Here is an 18,180-nt window from a genome sequence, read left to right as displayed (position 1 = left end):
ATCGCCCAGCAACACTCACTAAAGAGCCTTGCAGACGCCGAGGCAAGGCAGCAGCTGCTCCACGCCCATGTCGCCCACAGAGTTGTGGTCCAGCTGCAGGGCCACAGGCTGCCGGAGGTGCCGCAGCACAAAGGCCAGGGCAGCACACTCGGCCGGGCCCACGCTGCAGAATGTCAGCTTGAGATGCCCGACGTCCAGCCTACGCACAGCCTCCCGCACCAGCCGCTCCTCCTGCATCTCATACAGGCTCCGGATGAGCCAGATGAAGCTGGGCATGGCATGCACGCTCTTGGCCTCGCCCGGCACGGCCGGTGGGATGGAGCGAAAGTGCTTGCGGAGGCTGCGGGCCAGACACCGCCGGGTGCAGGCCTGGCGCCAGAGCAGGGCCTTCTCAGACACCTGGCACTCGGCCAGCAGGCCCCGGCACTCCTGGGACAACAGCCCCGCCAGGAAGGCCGCTGTGATCTGGAGGTTGTGCGGCTCGGCCCCCTGCAGCAAAGCGGCCACGCTGCCTTCTTTGCACCCGGAACCCCCTATGCGCAGTTTGGACAGCACCCCGGCCAGCGGCGAGCAGCCAGGCCCGTGACAGTTGAAGAGGTGTCTGAGCGAGGATGGCGGCGTGTCGGCGCTGAGAGCGAGGTAGAATGCAGCAAAGAAGCACTGGAAAGTGATGTGCAGGAATTCCAGGGGGGCTGTACTCCCAGGCACGACCGTCTTGGCACGCACCAGGAAGCCAAGAGAAACCTCCTCACTGTCGACGTGTGCTGCCTGCAGCTGCTTGGGGGAAAACACGTAGCAGCACGTGCCCAGGCCCCACAGAGCCAGGCGGCCGAGGCGCAAGAGGGTGAGGAGACTGCCCCGAAGCGGGCCGGCTCCCAGCCCGCGGGCAGCTGGGTCTGGCGGGGAGGCATGCAGCAGGAAGTGCTGCAGGATGAGCAGGTACATATCTGTGGTGGTCCTCGGGGACCCCCCGCCCTGCAGCAGCAGTTCCTGGTGGCATTTGGACACCATCCAGGAGAAGACGGGCAGGTGGCACAGACTGTGCAGGGCCAAGGTGGCTCTGAGCCAGCAGATGAGGCGGTCGGCCACCCCAGGCTCGCGATGGCGCTTCCTCAGGTACAGTTCGATGCCCTCTTCCGAGAAGCCCTTGAGGTTGAGCTCCGTGCGCACGTGCTTCCTGAGGCTCGCCGACACCGCGTCCGGACGGCTGGTCAACACCTTGCGGGCATTCTTTAGCAGGTTGCCCTGCAGAAGGTTGAAGAGCAGACTCTGGACAGACGTGGGGGCGGTCGGACAGCAGTGACGGTCTCGATCCGTGAACCTGAACCTGAACTCGTCAAAGCCGTCGAAGGTTAAGAGGATGCGCTCGGGGTGGTCGAGGAGGACCTGGAAGACGTCCTGCTGGCCAAGGTCGGGCCAACAGCAGTGTTCAAAGAGCAGTGTCCACACCGACAGCGGTTTCGCCAGGCGCTGCAGCTGCCGGCAGCTGAATGGGAAGACGAAGGTAAATTCCTGGAAGGCCCTCCCTGAAGCCCAGAGCAGGTGCAACTGCTGCAGAAGTGTGCTCTTGCCGCTGCCCGCCTCGCCCACCACCAGCACAGTGTCCGCGTCTTCGTTGAGGTGGCCGCGGGTGCTGAAAAGCTCCTCCAGGCCCAGGGTGGCGGGGCTCTGCTGCAGAGGCCCAGCCATGCCCGCCTCCGTCCGGATCTCTAGAACGTTCTCTGTATATATTTCCTCCAGGCAAAGGTTCTCTGTCCCATCGTAGGTGCTCAGGAAGCGAGACTGAGCTGATACCATGGTCCTCAGCTTGGACAGGTACCTCTTACAGGCGGCATCTGGAAGACAGAAGAAACAAATGAGGTGGCACCATGATGAAGATGGGACCTGACCAGAGGGTGGGCTGCCTGGGGGAATGGGATGTGGCACACGGGCGGTGCTCATCCTGGCTCTCCACTCACAAGCTAGGGACTTTGAGGTTGGTCACGTAATCTTCCCAAGACTCAGTTTTCTCCCCTGTGAAATGGGAGAAGCAGTGGTTCCTACCTTACAGGGATAGGGACCCATGTAAGAAACCATGGCCCAATGACGATCATGCATGGCGGTTCTTTGTTCAGTGTCCCACACAAAGTGGTCAAAAGACATTGCCTAGCGCCATTATTATTACTGACATTGGAAAGAGCTATAGAAGATTAGAAGGAGCACCAGGTTGGGGTCAGAAGACCCACATTCTGATGCCTGTCCCACCATATTGGTTCAGGAGCTTTAGACAAGTCCCCTCACCACTCAGCCTCAGTTGTTCTTTCTAAAGGCAAACAGAAGGTTTAAGCGCTTAGGAGCCCGGTTTCTGAAGTCAGATACACCTAAGTTTGAAATCTGGGGCCAGGGACTTCCCTGGTGGTCCAGTGGTAAAGGATCCGCCTTCCAATGCAGGGAATGCGGGTTCGATCCCTAGTCAGGGAACTAAAATTCCACATGCAGCGGGGCAACTAAGCCCACGCCACAACTACTGAGCTCGCGCACCTCAACCAGAGAGCCTGGGTGCGGCAAACTACAGAGCCCACGCACTCTGGAGCCTGCGCGCCACAACTAGAGAGAAGGCCACGCGGCGCAACGAAAGATCCCCCATGCCCCAACGAAGATCCCGCGTGCCGCAACTAAGACCCGATGCGGCCAAAAATAAATAAATAAATCTAAAAAAAAAAAAGAAAGAAAGAAATCTGGGTCCACCATCAGCTTGGGCAAGCCTCTCATCCTTTCTGGCCTCAGTATTCTTGTCTCTAAAATTGGAGACAATTCACACCTTGAAGGATTGTTTTAGAAAGAAATGAGATAAAATAGAGTTTAGAAGAATGTTGACATATGGTTAACTCTCACAAAATGGTGTTGATTATCATTATTATTATTGGGTATGATAGGCACAACAGTGGCCCACATCTTAATCCTCAGGATCTGTGAATGTTAAATTACTTGCAAAAAGGACTAGACCACTGATTAAACTAAAGACCTTGAGATGGGAAGATTATCCTGGATTACGTGGGTGGAGCTAGCACTGGATTGTGTCAGGGTCACTGGGATGCTCCAGGCAAGGACTTAGACAAGATTCCCTGATAAATATACACTTCCCCATCCTCCTCATACAACCCTCTGCAGTAAAAATTCTCATGTCTAGGATGTGTCCACAGAGCTGCTGTTTTTCCTTTATCATCCTAATACCAGCATGAGCAAACCACTCCCTGTGTCAGGGGTTAGTTCTTTTTATAGGAAATGGGGAAATTATGATCCAGAATCCCAGGGCGGTGGGACCTCAGAGCATCACAGCCTCACTGCCCCCAACCAGGTACTGACCCATTTGTTCTCAGCTCAAAGACTAACAGGTAATTCTCACAGAGTGCTCTGAGCACACTGAAGCTGTACTTACGGTCGTCCAAAGGACACGCCTTGTGATCGTGCTCCCTGTTCTGTTCCCAAAGCTGATGATTGTCATTGCTTTTTTTTTTTTTAAATATTTATTTATTTATTTACTTACTTACTTACTTGTTTGTTTGGCTGTGCCAGGTCTTAGCTGTGGCAAGCGGGATCTTCATTGCCACATGCGGGATCTTTAGTTGCAGCATGTGGGATCTTTTAGTTGCAGCATGCAGGCTCTTAGTTCCGGCACGTGACATCTAGTTCCCTGACCAGGGATCAAACCCAGGTCCCCTGCATTGGGAGCGTGGAGTCTTAACCACTGGACCACCAGGGAAGTCCCTGTCATGGCTCTTAATGCCATCTGGATAAACTAGGAGCACTGAACGGAGACCGAAATATATACATTTTCTCAATACTCTGATTTCCCATGCAGGTTTTCCAGCTGCTATCAAAATTCTCCAGGAAAAAAAATGTATCTCTCATTTTTTTTTTTTTTTCTTCAGTCCGCGGGCCTCTCACTGCTGTGGCCTACTCCCTTTGCGGAGCACACGCTCCGGACGCGCAGGCCCAGCGGCCATGGCTCACGGACCCAGCCGCTCTGCGGCATGTGGGATCTTCCCGGACCGGGGCACGAACCCGTGTCCCCCGCATCGGCAGGCGGACTCTCAACCACTGCGCCACCGGGGAAGCCCCTATATCTCTCATTTTAAAAACAAACACATGTCGGTCATCACCTTTGGAATCAACACCCTGGGGAATCTGGCACCATGGCACGGTGTTACAATGCGTGAAGAGCCAGCTGTGCTTGATAATATCAACACTAAACATTAACCAAGGGTCAAGCCAGGTACCACGCTCTGGGCAGCATCCCCTGTCACAAACCGACGTCTGTGTTCTGTTCTCAGGTGAGAGGGTACACACCCAGGTGCCAAGCACAGGCTTCCGACATCCTCCCCACAAGCATGCTCACTGCCCAGGGGGCAGGGCCCAGGGTGATAAATCCATCTGTCAGCACCAGGCACAGTTCAGGGACCCTGGGTGCTGCTGAGGCTTCCTGACGGCAATGTGGGAATAAGACACACCAGGCTTGCATCCTCTCTTTACAACCGACAAGCTCTTCTCCCAGGAAAAGAGGAAGTGTAGGTGCAGACGGCCTAAAACCAGATCCATCCTCCCCTACCTTGTCACTCCATCTCCCTGTCCCCGTTTCCACACCTGTAAAGTGGAAAAAACAATACCTACTTCTCAAGTTTGTTGCCAAGGACAGACATCGTAAATTAATCACCTGGCAGGATGCCTAGGATGTTCAAGCTGGGCCATCCAAGCCTCTCCCATTCCTGAACTGGGTCGGTGACCATGTGAAATGAGAGATATCACATTATCTAAATCCATTTGGCTCCTGAGTTTCTGATAATGAGTAGCTAAACAGCAGAGATCAAGAGATAACAGCCATTAAAAAGTGTACCCACATCTTTCCAATAAAAGAGTATGGCTAGTAAGGAACAGCTGTATTAGCTCTCAGGACAAGGTACCTCCAGTGATCACTCCCCAGTACAGGAGGAAATAAAAGCAAGCCCTAATACTACACACATTAATCCAGTTAATCCTCCTGATAGCCCAGTGAGACAGTGGTGATGCTGCCCTTAAAATGAGGAAACTGAGTCTTAGGGGGGTTTGCACAGCCAGTAAGTGGGATTCTGACAAGTCTCATGCTGGAGTGTTTGCTCTTAAGCACGAATCTGAAAGTCTTTCTTTCCCTTTCTGATGAACTGAGAAGAACACATATATACCTTCAAAAGGCAGGGCCAACGGGACAGGTAATTCCTGAACACATTGTAGAAGGAAGGCAGCCAACCCATTCGCCTTCACTGTGGCAAGATCAAGGAGCCTTCTTGCCTGTGGGGAAAGCAAAAGTCATTATTTCTCCAGAAAGGCGGATGGAGAATTGTGGGAAGGTTTCTACTGATTACGACAATACCATGGGCATCTCTCTCCCACCACAATAAAAGGCCAGAAAGACATCCCTAAACAAGATGCGTTTAAAGAAGTCAATACAGTATTGGGTAGTGAAATGAACAGTTGAATATACACATCCAATCTGGTTCCCGCTCAGGACCCACTGAAAGAGTGAATAACCGAAAATAAGTGGACAAAAGGAGCCATAACCCTATAAAGGATAGGAAAAACAATTCTGGAAGATGTAAATCACTTGGATGAGAGGTGATTTCATTGAGTCTCTATAATCCCTCCAGGGCCAGCCTCAAGGAGCTAGTGCTCAGGGTACAATTGTAGGTTTCAGGTGCACTAGTGAGAGAGGACCAGAACATGTCTGCTCTATAAATACTTGAACATAAATACTACAAATACTTTAAACCAGCCTTGAACGGACTTATTCCATCAGTCTCAACCAGGCTTACCTAAACTCACGTGGACACCAAATACATATTTTAAAAAATAGACAAAAACGGTAACTAGAAAGTCCCCCAACCCAGCCCATCCTAACACTGCAATGTAATTCCAATTCATTCATTCAATAATTCATTATTTCTTCAACAAGTATTTCTTGAGTGCCTACCATGTACAAGGCTCTCAACACAATAAGCTTTAGACAGAGCCTGGCACATAGTAGGCATCAAAATAGATTCTGGATGAATAAATTAATGGTGAATGAATTAGTCAAAGCACTGTGTCCAGCACTGGCCCTCTCATGAACTACTGTGAGCTTTTTTTTTTTTAGCGGTACGCGGGCCTCTCACTGCTGTGGCCTCTCCCGTTGCAGAGCACAGGCTCCGGACGCACAGGCTCAGCAGCCATGGCTCACGGGCCCAGCCGCTCTGCGGCATGTGGGATCTTCCCGGACCGGGGCACGAACCCGCGTCCCCTGCATCGGCAGGCGGACTCTCAACCACTGTGCCACCAGGGAAGCCCCTACTGTGTGCTTTTTCAAACCACTTTTCTGGGACTCAAATTTCCCAATCCATAAAGTGAGGTGTTAAAAAATCCATAAAGTGAGTCTGCATCATGGGAGGCCTGAGGTTCACTATTTGCGGGAAAATAAAACAAAGAGTTTCAAAAATACCCAAAAGACACTCTTCTGTTCTTGCGGAATGTCACATTCAGAGGCAGTTATCCCAACTCCAAACGTCTATGATCTAATGCAATTTCCTATTAGAAATCCTATGTGGGCATTTAAACTATATTAGTACATAGTATGCTATATTCATTATTAAACACAGGTTTAATTTAATGAATTTTTATCATCTGTTGAGCTATTAATTTAAAGCAGACAGCACTAAAAGTGTACAAGTACAGAATATCACTGATAACAGAATTGATAGTAGCCAACGGTAATGTTAAGGAGTGCTTACTACGAGCTAGACACCGTGCTAAGAGTCACGTAGCTCACCTCATTGAATGCTCCCATCTGTGTTTCACAGATGAGGAATCCGAGACAGGAGAGATGAAGGATGGTGAGTTTCCATAGAGAAGCCTAAAGTCACAGGCCTTGAGCCTGCATCGTCCTGACTCCAGAAACCAAGATGCTCGCCACCATATAACGCTGCCTCTCGTCAGAAGCGGCATGGTACCAAAACTCCAGAGCAACTGTTACCTGCTTGGCTACCCTTAAAGGGGAAGCGCCACGACCCATGTCTCCCCACAGGGCTGACTTCACAAACCAGTCTCGGTAACTAAGCACGCTTTTCCTTTGAATTCTGATGAGCAGAGGGAAGAGCCTTACCCGCTGGGATGACGTGAAGATGGGCCGCCTGATTTCGTCACATTCGTACTGGCTGATGAAACCCCGCGCCTGTGTCAGGTCCAGCACGCCCTCCACGTGGCCGTAGAGTCTCCTGACGATGGCTGGCCGGTGACTCTGCAGGTCACGGGCTGGGTGGGGTGAGTGGGGCTCCCAGCAGCCGGGAAGCTCGGGGGGCTGTCTGTCAGCCTGGGTCTCCTGCACAGCCGCAGTCAGTAGTTCACAGCCCCAAGCACCCTTATTCCAGACAGTGTCCAGGAGGCGCCTGGCCAAGTGGGAGACAGGCTGGCCCAAGAGGTTGAGTCCCTCGTAGTCCTCCCAGGAGAGGACTTCCCAGGAAAGCAGCCAGTCCAGAACGCTCTCAAAGCCCTCCAGGGACCCCGAAACCAGCAGCTCCACCAGCTGGCTCCTCTGTGCCTGGAAAGCGTCCTGCGTGTACATTTCACAATCTGTGGAGGAGAAGGAGGTCCAGTGCAGGACTTCTCAGGAAGCAGGCAGGCGGCAGTGGAGAGGGCAAGTCAGCCCCACCCTGAGACCAAGACGGCCACAGTTCTGCCCTCAGACATTACCAGTGCAAGCTCCCCATTGTATGGATGTACAAACTGAGGCCCAGAGAAGGCAAGAAACTGGCTCGAGATCCCACAGAGGGTTTGAAGCAGCCAGGAGTTAAATCAAGGCCCCTGGCTCCCACATCCATGCTTCATCCCTGCTTTACGAAGTTTTAAAAGGCTTGAGTTAATACTAGGAGCAATGTCTCCCAAGGGATCAGGGAATCAATTCTCTTTGAGGCCATATGAGAGGGCCCTTACATGCTGGTTGGACTCACGCTACCGCAGCTCTCTTTTCAACAGTGGCTAACATTTATTAACCACATACAATGTGCCAAGCACTATTCTAAGTGCTTTCATTAACCCTCCCAACCACTCTGAAGTGGGTACTAGGATCAGCCCCATTATACAGGTGAAGAAACTGAGGCACAGAGAGGCCTGAGTACAACTGAGGCTTGTACAAGGGTACAAGGTAGACGAGGTAGAGCTAGGATTTGAACCCAAGCAGTGCAACTCCAGAAGACGTGTCTTTAATTCCCTTATATTTGGGTTCCCCACAGGGGCCCAAGCCCAGGCCTGTGTAGGTAACCCACTGCTACCGCCAGGGACAGACCCAGAACATTGCTATAAAGATGCCAACCCAGGTGAAGCGAAACTCATGGTACAAACTAAGACGTTTCAAAGCTTATGGGTGTACTGACCCCAGTCCACTGCCCCCTCCCCAAATGCCCAGGCCCTTACCACCTCCCCACTCCCTTCCACCACACACTATGTGCCGTCACCTCTGTCGATGGCTTGCTCTGGGCTCAGCCTTCAGACTCTGGATCCTGGGAATCTGTGGGGAAGCGATCTCACGGAGCTTCAGGCCCTGGGAGTGTCCCCACGCGGCAGAGAAAATCTCTCAGCAGGGTCCCTTCTGCAACAGTCACAGGATCTAGGGCTGTGAGCTGGGGCAGTGCCCGCAGAAAATGAAAGTGAAAGGAGGTAGGCATGGAAAAAGAAGAGGAACGCCAGCTTCTTTCTACAAAAACGGGACATTCCAGGATACTCAAAGGAGCAGATGCCAAGGGGCTTGGAAAGTCTGTGTATTTCCTATTGGTTGTTTATGCGTCTAACTCCCTTCTTGGCCCAAGTGGAAGCCTGGGTTTTACTCATCCTGGCATCACTAAGCTTGGCATGGGGCTGGGCCAAGGGGAAGTACAGTGGGAATGTTCACGAATCAAAAACCCACTGAGGGAAGGGGTGGGGCTGGAACTTCCTGCGCCTGTCCTCATATGCCATCCAAAGTAAGGGAAAGGAGAAATCACCAGCTCGGAATGCTGCCAACACTTAGGCTGGAAGCCTTGCGCTGGCCAGATGAGGAAACTGAGGCAGCGAGCTTACCCATGTGTCTGGCAGCTTGGGAGGGAGGGCATCCTCAGTGCAGAGGCCACCGTAAACCAGAAAGGAAAATAGTTCTCTCTGGCCAAGCAGGCCTCCTCCTTGCGCCCACGGCCAAGCAGAGGAGTCAAGCGGGTAGAGGTTGGGAGAGGGGAGAGGAGAGAACAGGACGGGGTAGGAAGAGCTCTGGGCTTGACCCTGAAGTGGTTCTCAGCCCCATCACCACCCCCTGCCCAGGTCCTGGGGAAAAGAACTACCACCCACCCCTCCGGAAACAGCCCAGAAATGTGGTCAGCACTCTCTTTCCGACCCAATGCCTGGAGGGCATGTGTACAGCCAGAAATTAAAGAAGTTGAAGAGTTAAGATGAGATAGGACATTCCGTGCCCCTTTTACTCAGAGGATGCCTAAGGACGGACAGCTGCTGTCTCCTCAGCATCAGGGGAGCCTGGACCACCCTACAGCCCCGCCCCCCCCCGTCAAAGATCATTAGGCTTAGATTAGGCATGGCCAAGTCATCTGCAGGCAAGCCTTGAGCAGGAAGGCAAGGCTGAGTGGCACAGGACTGGCAGGGCTAGATTTGCCCACAGATCCCACGTCTCTCCCGGGGAAAGCCTCGAAATGATGGGCAGAAGCCAGAGGTGGCCAACCTGCTGTGAAGAGCTACACAGTTCTCAGCAGTTCTGGCACAGAGCCTTCACCCTCCACCATTAGCTGCACTGGGAGACCCCACCAAGCCCAGTGATCTCTGACACACCCGCAGACGTGCTAGGCCACAAGTGGACAAGCTACAGGTAAGCAGGGGCCCTTCCCAAACACTCCGAGTCTGGGTCAGCCGATGGATGCTTGAGCCACACATATCCAATTCGTGATGTCAGGGCACCTGGAGAAAGAGGCAGGCCCAAGCCAGAAGGTTTGCTGCTCTATCTCCCCACCAGTAGCTGGGAAGTCCCAACTCTGTCCTGGCCTTCTTCCAGAAACCTCAGAGGTGGGAGAATCCCCAAGGGCCAATCCGGCCAGCACCCTGTCTCTAAGAAGGCATTGTTCTTTCCCATCTTAAACATCCAGGGCAGAGGACCTGGCCTGCTGCTGTCCTCATTAACCAGCACAGGAAGTTCCTCATTATGTTGAACCAAAGTTTTTCCTGCTTCAGTTTAAATTGGGAATGGGAGAAAACAGATGTCCATTCATCACCTATCTCATAAAAACTGTCCCTAAAATCCTACCTCTTGCCCCTTTACTCCCTGCTCAGACTTCCCCTCTTCAGACTAAATCAGCCTCTCTCCGTTGCCTTTTCTTCTCTGCTTCAATTACTGCAACTTTGGAGTCATTGTAGTCTTTTCTCGAGGAAGGTGAGGTCTGTGCAAAGAAAAGGGCACTTCTTTGCTGAAGCAGAGGGTCAAGTGGAAGGGGTAACCCACGTGGGCACCCCCTTATCCCCAAGCCCAGGCCAAGCCCTGACATCTACCTCCCTCCTGAGACACAGCCAGTCTGGTTTCTCTGGAGCCCTGAGCCAGTTGATTTCCTTAAGGGCTGAAATCTCAGCGTGCTGGGCCACTGCAGACAGAAGAGAGGGAGGCCCTGGAAGCTCAACCGAACTGTCCTGCTCTCAGCTGGGGCCACGCCCTGCTGGGGCAGCGGACCCATCCCTCTCACTTCCCGCGGCATCCTCCATTCTTGCCCCCTTCACCGGGCTTCTCTCTGGGAGAGCAGTTCTCACCAGCACATACACATACTATAATTTCTCCATCTGACCCCATTTCTCTGCCCCCTTCACAGCAGGACTCCTTAGCTGTTGTCTATACTGCTGTCCTGAAGTTCTCCCCTCCTATCCCCTCTGATCGTGTCCCCTTTGGCCCCCAGCTACTTCTGTCATGGTCACCAGTGACTCCCAGGTTGCTGGATTCTCAGCCCTCACCTCGCTGGCTCTGCCAAAGGCATCTGTCATAATCACTCCCTCTTTCCTCCTTGAAGCACCTGCCTCATTGCTGTCCAGAACACCCCAACTCTCTGCTTTTTCCTCCCATCTCACTGGCCACTCTTTCTGTCTCCTTGGCTAGTTCCTAATGCTGGGAGCCCCAGAACTCTCTGGTGGGACCTCTTTTCTCTGTATCACTCTCTCCTTAAGTGAGCTTACCTGCTGTTATGGCTTTAAATACCAGCTATATGGTGATGAAGCCCCAAATTTTATTTCCAGCTCCAACCTCCCCACTAAACTTTTTTTTTTTTTTTTGCGGTACGCGGGCCTCTCACTGTTGTGGCCTCTCCCGTTGCGGAGCAAAGGCTCCGGACGCGCAGGCTCAGCGGCCATGGCTCACGGGCCCAGCCGCTCCGTGGCACGTGGGATCTTCCCAGACCGGGGCACGAACCCGCATCCCCTGCATCGGCAGGCGGACTCTCAACCACTGCGCCACCAGGGAAGCCCCCCACTAAACTTTTGCAACTGCCTAATGGACATCTTCATGTGGATGCCCAATAGGCATCGCAAACTTCACAAGCACAAAGCCAAACTCCAGATCTTCCCCCTAAACAGGTCCCATCTCAGCCGATGGCAGCTCTAAACTTCAAGATGCTCAGCCCCGAAACCTCCGAGTCACCTTTGACTCCACCTTCCTCTCACATCCCAAATTCTATCACCCCCTACCTTCAAAATATATCCCAAATCTGATATTTTTTCATCACCTCTATGCCATGGGTAACAAGCCTCCACGGTCTCTACCCAGAATGACAACAGTGGTCCCCTCACTGGTCCCCCCACCCTTCTGCCCTCACCTCCCTGCATTCTCTCTCCCGTTCACAGCCAGATGAACCTGCTAACCCCTAGGTAAGAGCAGGTGACGCCTCTTCTCAAAGACTTCCAGTGGCTCTCAGTGCGCTTAGAGTGAAAACCAAAGCCCTTGCAGTGGCCATCGAGACCCCATGCAATGGATCCCCACCTCCCCACCCCTTATGTCTCTGCACTCATTTCCTACTAATCCTTCACTGGCTCCTCAGCTACGCTGCTCCAGCCACGCTTGTTCCTAGAACAAGCCAGACCTGCTCCCACCTGTCATGCTTCTGCCCGAGGACCTTTGCACATGCTCTTCCCTCTGTGGGTGCACTGTCCTTTCCCCCAGTTATTCACATAGCTCCCCCCTCGCCTCCTTCAAGGCTTTGCTCGGTGGTCACCATCTCAGAGAGGCCCTCCCTGACTAAGCTATATAAAACCTCAATACCCCCAGACCAATACCTCATCCCCTTTGCCTGCTTTATTAGTCTCCATAGCACTTCTTACCACCTGACATACCTTGTATTTACTTATTGGACTGCTGTCCAACTCCTTTCTAGAAAACTAACCCCATGAGGGCAGGGGATTTTGTCTGCTTTTTTCATTGCTATATCCCCAGTGCCTCATGCAGGGCACTGATCAAGACTGTGTGAATGAATAAAAGAAAGAATTTACTCTGCATGGTTCCAGGAGGCAGAAGTGGAGCCAAGGGGTAGAATCTGCAAGCCACAGGTTTTGACTAAATGAAGCCAGAGCTGCAGGACACTGAACAGCGCTTCATAAGGAATGAGCTTCCCATCACTGAGCGTATGCAACAGTGGGATCCTGCACTGGGTGGGAGGTCAGTAGGCTAGATGGGATCCCTTCCTGCCTCAGATCTCAGAGTGCCAAATGGCTAAGGGGATCTGAGTAACCAAGCAACTTAGGGGGAGAGTGATTGGGACAGGGGAGCGGAAGCAACCGGAATGTCACTCGGGTCTTCACCAAGGGTCCAGCTGTGGGAGGCCTCCCTGGAGGGGATGGAGGGAGGCTTTTGAGTTTGCTGCAGAGCAAGTAGGACCGGATGGCTGTTCCTCAACATTAGGAGAGGAGAGGATGAACAGCACAAAGGATGTGATGCCGGCAGGCCCTGGTGTGGGGGTCTCAGCAGGGATGGGATGCAGAATGGTCAGGGGTCTCCACACCCACCACAGGGGAGGAGGAGGAGGTAGGAGACCCCCATGAGAGTTACAAGGCCACAGGCAGGGTTAGAGATCATCCAGGCGCTCTCATTTATACCCCCCCATCCACAAGCAAGGTGAAAATGGGGAAACTGAGGGAGAGAGGAGGGGACTGAACAGAGAGTAGCTCTCGCTCAGACCTGAAGACTGGCCTCCTCATTCCCAGGCCAGCCCGGTGCCTCGAAACATCATCCTGCATGTTCTGCCCCCACAAACCCCTCGATCCCCAAATCACGGTCTCTCTCCAGACCTCAGAGGCTCCTGGGGCAGAACTTCTGCCCACTCTCCCAAACCCCCTCATCGTTTGTAGTCACAGCTCACCAGGAGGCTCCCCAACCTCGAAACACCCCTCTTTCCTTCCAGACCCCGGGACTCCCGAAGGGGAAACCGAGGCAGCCCCATCCTAAGGCTGGCGGCCTGGACCGCTCGGAAGTCAGGTGTCCCAGTCCCGGGAGCGGGACCCTCGGCACCTGCTGCCCCGGCGCAGGGTTCAGGACCACTCACCCCCGGCCCCCCGATTCCTCCCCGCAGCTCGAGTCTTGACTCCCCGGCTCAGCTCCAGCCTGGGCTGCGAGGGCGCTAGGCCCCGGCCCCGCCCCCGACGTGCCCCGCCCCTCCCGAGAGAGCCAGCCGGACCGTGGGCGGCAGAGCACGCAGGGCAGAGGCAGGCTACACGGCCTGTGCCGCGTGACCCAGGCCAAGTATGTCATCCTTCCTCCTCAGTGTCCCAGAGAGAGCCAAAGCAGGAGCCCCCTGCTTCCAACACACACACACACACACACACACACACACACACACACACACACACACGGAGGTATCCTGTGAATTGAAAAGCTAGGAAAGCTGTTGGGGTCAGTATTACCCAACGCACCCTTTGTGGGTCAGGAAGTTCATAGTCATCTAAAGCCTTACTCTTGTGAAGTCCCAGGACGGAGTTCTCTGGAGTGTGATGGTTCCGTGTTAGGTAACAGTGGACAGGGCATTTAAACTTCCTCTTTCTACATTTTTCTTTCCATTCTTCTAAGTTGAGGCAAGCCATCTCAGTTTAGTACTAATAGGGCTTGAACTCCTCTCTAACGCTGCCTAGTCTAATTGGCTCTGTGACATTATCTAACTAGAATTCACCAGCACTGTTTTGTTTACATTAGATTTATTTTATTTTATGATTTCTTATTCTTGGCAAGTGATTGCTAGCTTTTCATTGAAGGTATTAATATAAACATTCCTTTTAAAACACTTGTAATTGGAGACTTCCCTGGTGGCACAGTGGTTAAGAATCCACCTGCCAATGCAGGGGACACGGGTTCGAGCCCTGGTTCGGAAAGATCCCACATGCCGCAGAGCAACTAAGCCCATGCGCCACAACTACTGAGCCTGCATGCTGCAACTACCAAAGCCCATGTGCCTAGAGCCCATGCTCCGCAACAAGAGAAGCCACCGCAATGATAAGCCCGCATACTGCAACGAAGAGTAGCCCCCGCTTGCCACAGCTAGAGAAAGCCTGCATGCAGCAGCGAAGACCCAACACACCCAAAAATAAATAAATAAAATAAAAATAAATTAAAAAAAAAACATTTGTACTTGGAAAATTTTAAATGTAAAGTCAATTTCAAGGAAAAAAACTGACATTGACTTGACGTAGTGCTTTACAGATACTAACTCATTTAATCCTACCTACAGGATATTGACTATCTTTACCCTAATTTGTAGAGGAAGAAACTGAGGCACAGAAAAGTTAATTACTTTATCCAAGTCATGACAGCAGAGCCGAGATTTGCCCCCCAGATGTCTGACATCAAAGTTCATGCTCAAAACCACTACCCCACACTGCCTCCAGGTAAACACCTGCACTGCTGGTGCACATTTGGTTGAGGCTGGGAAATGCTGTGTTAGAAGCACTGAATCTAACCCCAGGAAAATCATTCCAGATGGTGTACAGATCCATCTGCAAGGATGTTCACCACCATCTTATCTATAACAGCAAAAAGCTGGAAGCCTTCTGAACGCCCAGTAATAGCAGATTACTTAAGAAAAGTAACAGAGCAACTGAACCTGGAAAACTTACCCGATTCATCTTCTCTTATACTCCACACTCAACCTGGAAGCAAATTTGTCAACCTGAGCTTCAAAACATATTCAGAATCAGCCACTTCTTACCATAGCCACTATTACTACTTGGGTCCAAATCACTGTCATGTCTCACCTGGCAAGAGCACCCAGCCATTCCCCATGATTCTAACTAGTCTCTCTTCAACCTCACACTGCTCAGCAGTCTCCACGCTGGTCCCCTGCTCCAGGCAGCCCACCCACCCACCAGTGTCCAAACCCTTCTACAACCAGGCCCAAATGATGCACCAGTGTCCTTATAGCTCTTGGTCCCCCCACCTCTGTGCTCTGCTCACTCTCGGCCTCAGTGGGAGGCAACAGGTTGAATAGCATAGACTTTGGACTCCAACGAACTTGGATTTGAATCCCAGATCTCTCTACCTTTGGGCCAGTTATTTAACCTTGGCCTCAGTTTCCCTAACAGCTAAGTGGTGCTGACAATTCACTTAGATCTTGTCGTGAGGAGTACAAACATAGAGCTTGGCACAGAGTAAGCCCTAAACTCTGTATAATATGAATGTTATTTATTGAGCATTTACTATATGCCAGGCACTGTACTCTCATCCATCACATGATCCTCTTTATGGAATAGGTACTATTCTTTGTCCCCACTCCTTTGAGATGAAGAGACAGTTTCCAAGAGGTAAATAATTTTCCTAAGATGACTCAGCTACAGGATGGTGGAGCTGTTAATCAAGCCCACATCTTTCTTTCACTCCTTTTGTTGGGACTTACCTATCCTTCAATGCCCACCTCCCTCCAGGTAGCTTTCCACTGTCCCCACGGAACTCTCTAGTCCTCTGAGCTACCAAGGAGCAGTCTGCCTGTGCTCTTGTTTTCTCTCAGCCTAAATGGTGTTCTGTTTCAGCTCATGCGTCCATCCTGTTTTCTCACCAGACTGTGAGTCCTTGAGGGCTCGAGACATCCCTTCGCCATTGCCGGACCTCCACCTCTGGCCCAGTGCCTGGCCCAAGTTTGTTGAGTGACTTATTAAAAGAGAGACAATGCATGAGGGAAAAGCACAGTAGAGAAGGCATCTTTTTACTGAGCTGCCTCAAACCTGGGGAACCCAATGCACCTGGGGCCTTTGGACGGCCTCTGGTCTTACCCATCCCCATCTCAAGACCAGACCCACATTTTGTCCCCTCCCCCCACCTCCAGCCCTAACCAACTCCAAGCTCACCAGTGAATCAGGCGGGTTTTGCTGCAGATCAGACACCCAACAAATCCAGCTCCCCTGATGGGTGGGCCTCCTCTTCTGCAGACCCCTTACTGTGTCTCCTCTCTTCTTCCCCTCCCCCATATGGTTTCTAGAATCACCTTCAGTTTCTCAAACCCTTCCCTTCTAGCCCCAAGCTTACAAATTCCGCTTCAGCAAAACAGAATATTCCACCAGCTGAACTTACTGTCTTTGAAAAACAGTTTCTCAATCCTCCGTCATTAGTTCACTCACAGCCAGCTCGCATCACCCTTCTTTTCAGATTAGAAAAAGGCCACCCCTTTACCTGAGGGAACACAGGAGCCAGCTTGGAAAAGCAGAGTGAGGGCTGGATTTCATCCCCACTCCTGCCCTCTTGAGGCACTCTGGGCAGGGCACTTCAAACTACGTGCAATGGCCCTAAACTCCCAGGCAAACTCATCAAAGACTTTTTTTTTTGCGGTATGTGGGCCTCTCATCGCTGTGGCCTCTCCCGTTGCAGAGCACAGGCTCTGGACGCGCAGGCTCAGCGGCCATGGCTCACGGGCCCAGCCGCTCCGCGGCATGTGAGATCTTCCCGGACCGGGGCACGAACCCATGTCCCCTGCATCGGCAGGCAGACTCCCAACCACTGCGCCACCAGGGAAGCCCAAAGCCTTTTACCTAAGCAAACAGATCTCCCAGGAACACAAGATGTTTGTGTCCTGCTGATAATTAAAGTAAGATTTTCTCCACATTTTAGCCATGAATTCTTACACAGATCAGAAGGACTGACAGAGCTTGTGTGAGGCCCAGGAAGGGCTGAGGTGTCTTCCCAGCCTGAAGTATAGAAATAGAAACCCACACCCCAGTCCCACCCCACCCCCAGCCCACCCGTCGCTCTGCTATGTCTCAGTATAACCACATCAGTGCCCCACAGCGCACTCTGTCTGTGGCCCTAATTTTAAAACCCTGCAGTATTAAGAACTTTTGAGATTTTTTTAAAAGCTAATGTTTGTATACCCAGCTATGGAAAAACAAGATTGACATGACCAGGTTTTGCATCACCTACTTACGAACAAACACTTCACCAGTTTGGGTTTTCTTTGCCAGACACGTGGAGGCACGCCTGTGATCAATCAATTCTTCCTGAATTTCTCAAAAGTGGCGTTTCGGTGTTGGAGTCCCAAGCTTTTCAGACACCCAGAGCAGCAGTGAGCGGTAGTTTACAACATTGTTATCTGCCCAATGGGGAATGCTTTGGTGCCGGGAGGATGCTTAACTTAATCTCATGTCGCAATTAAGGAAACTGACATTCAGAGAGGGCAGTGGCCTGCCCAGGTCGCACAGTGAGTCAGGGCTGATCTGGAGTCACAGCCCCATCTCCACTTCTCTGCGTTCGCCCACTCATTCATTCATTCACACAATTACCGAGCATCCACTAGGTGGCAGGCGCTGCGGTGGGTACTGGGGACAGAACGCTGCCACAGACCAAGTCCCCGTGATCGAGGCATCCCAGACGGGCACTAAACAAGTAAACAAATAAACGAAACAATGATAGTTCTTGACGGGGGGGGGGGGGTCAAGGAGGGCTGCACAAAGAAGAGACAATCGAGCTGCGCCCTGAGGATGAGAGAGAAAAGAGGCTGTCATGGAAGGAACCGAGAGCAGGACATTGACGGCTGAAGGAATTGCAAGCGGAAAGGCTGTGAAGCACATTTGAGGAACAGAAAGTAGTCCGGATGGCTGGTGTGTGGTAAGTGATGTTGGGAGGGGTGCGAATGAGGTTAAGAAGGGAGCAATCAGCAGATTACGGAG

At 52.1% G+C, this 18,180-nt stretch overlaps 2 protein-coding genes across 17 annotated transcripts in view; one reads left to right on the top strand and one right to left on the bottom strand.

The window, feature by feature from the left end:
- The window catches only part of NOD2 (nucleotide binding oligomerization domain containing 2), a 35,428-nt gene extending 17,579 nt beyond the window's left edge, over positions 1-17,849 (bottom strand). For 3 of the 12 annotated variants that reach the window (XM_024747381.1, XM_024747391.1, XM_024747392.1), the window contains exons 1-4: positions 8,496-11,374; positions 7,148-7,614; positions 5,199-5,304; positions 20-1,835 (exon numbers count right to left, since the gene is read on the bottom strand). In XM_024747381.1, the coding sequence (XP_024603149.1) occupies positions 20-1,835; positions 5,199-5,304; positions 7,148-7,606 (2,381 nt within the window). In that variant the 5' untranslated portion in view covers positions 7,607-7,614; positions 8,496-11,374. Of the gene's footprint in view, positions 1-19; positions 1,836-4,693; positions 4,827-5,198; positions 5,305-7,147; positions 7,615-8,495; positions 11,375-15,144; positions 15,178-16,079; positions 16,172-16,591; positions 16,691-17,434 lie in introns of those variants that run through there. The other 9 variants (XM_024747385.1, XM_024747387.1, XM_024747388.1 and 6 more) reach the window with 9 other exon arrangements.
- Positions 17,850-17,966: 117 nt separating this feature from the next.
- Positions 17,967-18,180, top strand: part of SNX20 (sorting nexin 20) — an 11,476-nt gene continuing 11,262 nt past the window's right edge. For 2 of the 5 annotated variants that reach the window (XM_024747396.1, XM_024747395.1), the window contains exon 1: positions 18,001-18,118. Coding sequence is in view for 1 of the 5 variants with exons in the window: in XM_024747394.1 (XP_024603162.1) it covers positions 18,105-18,118 (14 nt within the window). In the remaining 4 variants the exon portion in view is untranslated. Of the gene's footprint in view, positions 18,119-18,180 lie in introns of all 5 variants that reach the window. The other 3 variants (XM_024747394.1, XM_024747398.1, XM_024747397.1) reach the window with 3 other exon arrangements.

The sequence above is a fragment of the Neophocaena asiaeorientalis genome, unplaced genomic scaffold, assembly GCF_003031525.2.
Source record: "Neophocaena asiaeorientalis asiaeorientalis breed wild unplaced genomic scaffold, Neophocaena_asiaeorientalis_V1.1 scaffold438, whole genome shotgun sequence".
Lineage (NCBI taxonomy): Eukaryota > Metazoa > Chordata > Mammalia > Artiodactyla > Phocoenidae > Neophocaena > Neophocaena asiaeorientalis.
This window is presented reverse-complemented; position numbering and strand designations above follow the sequence as displayed.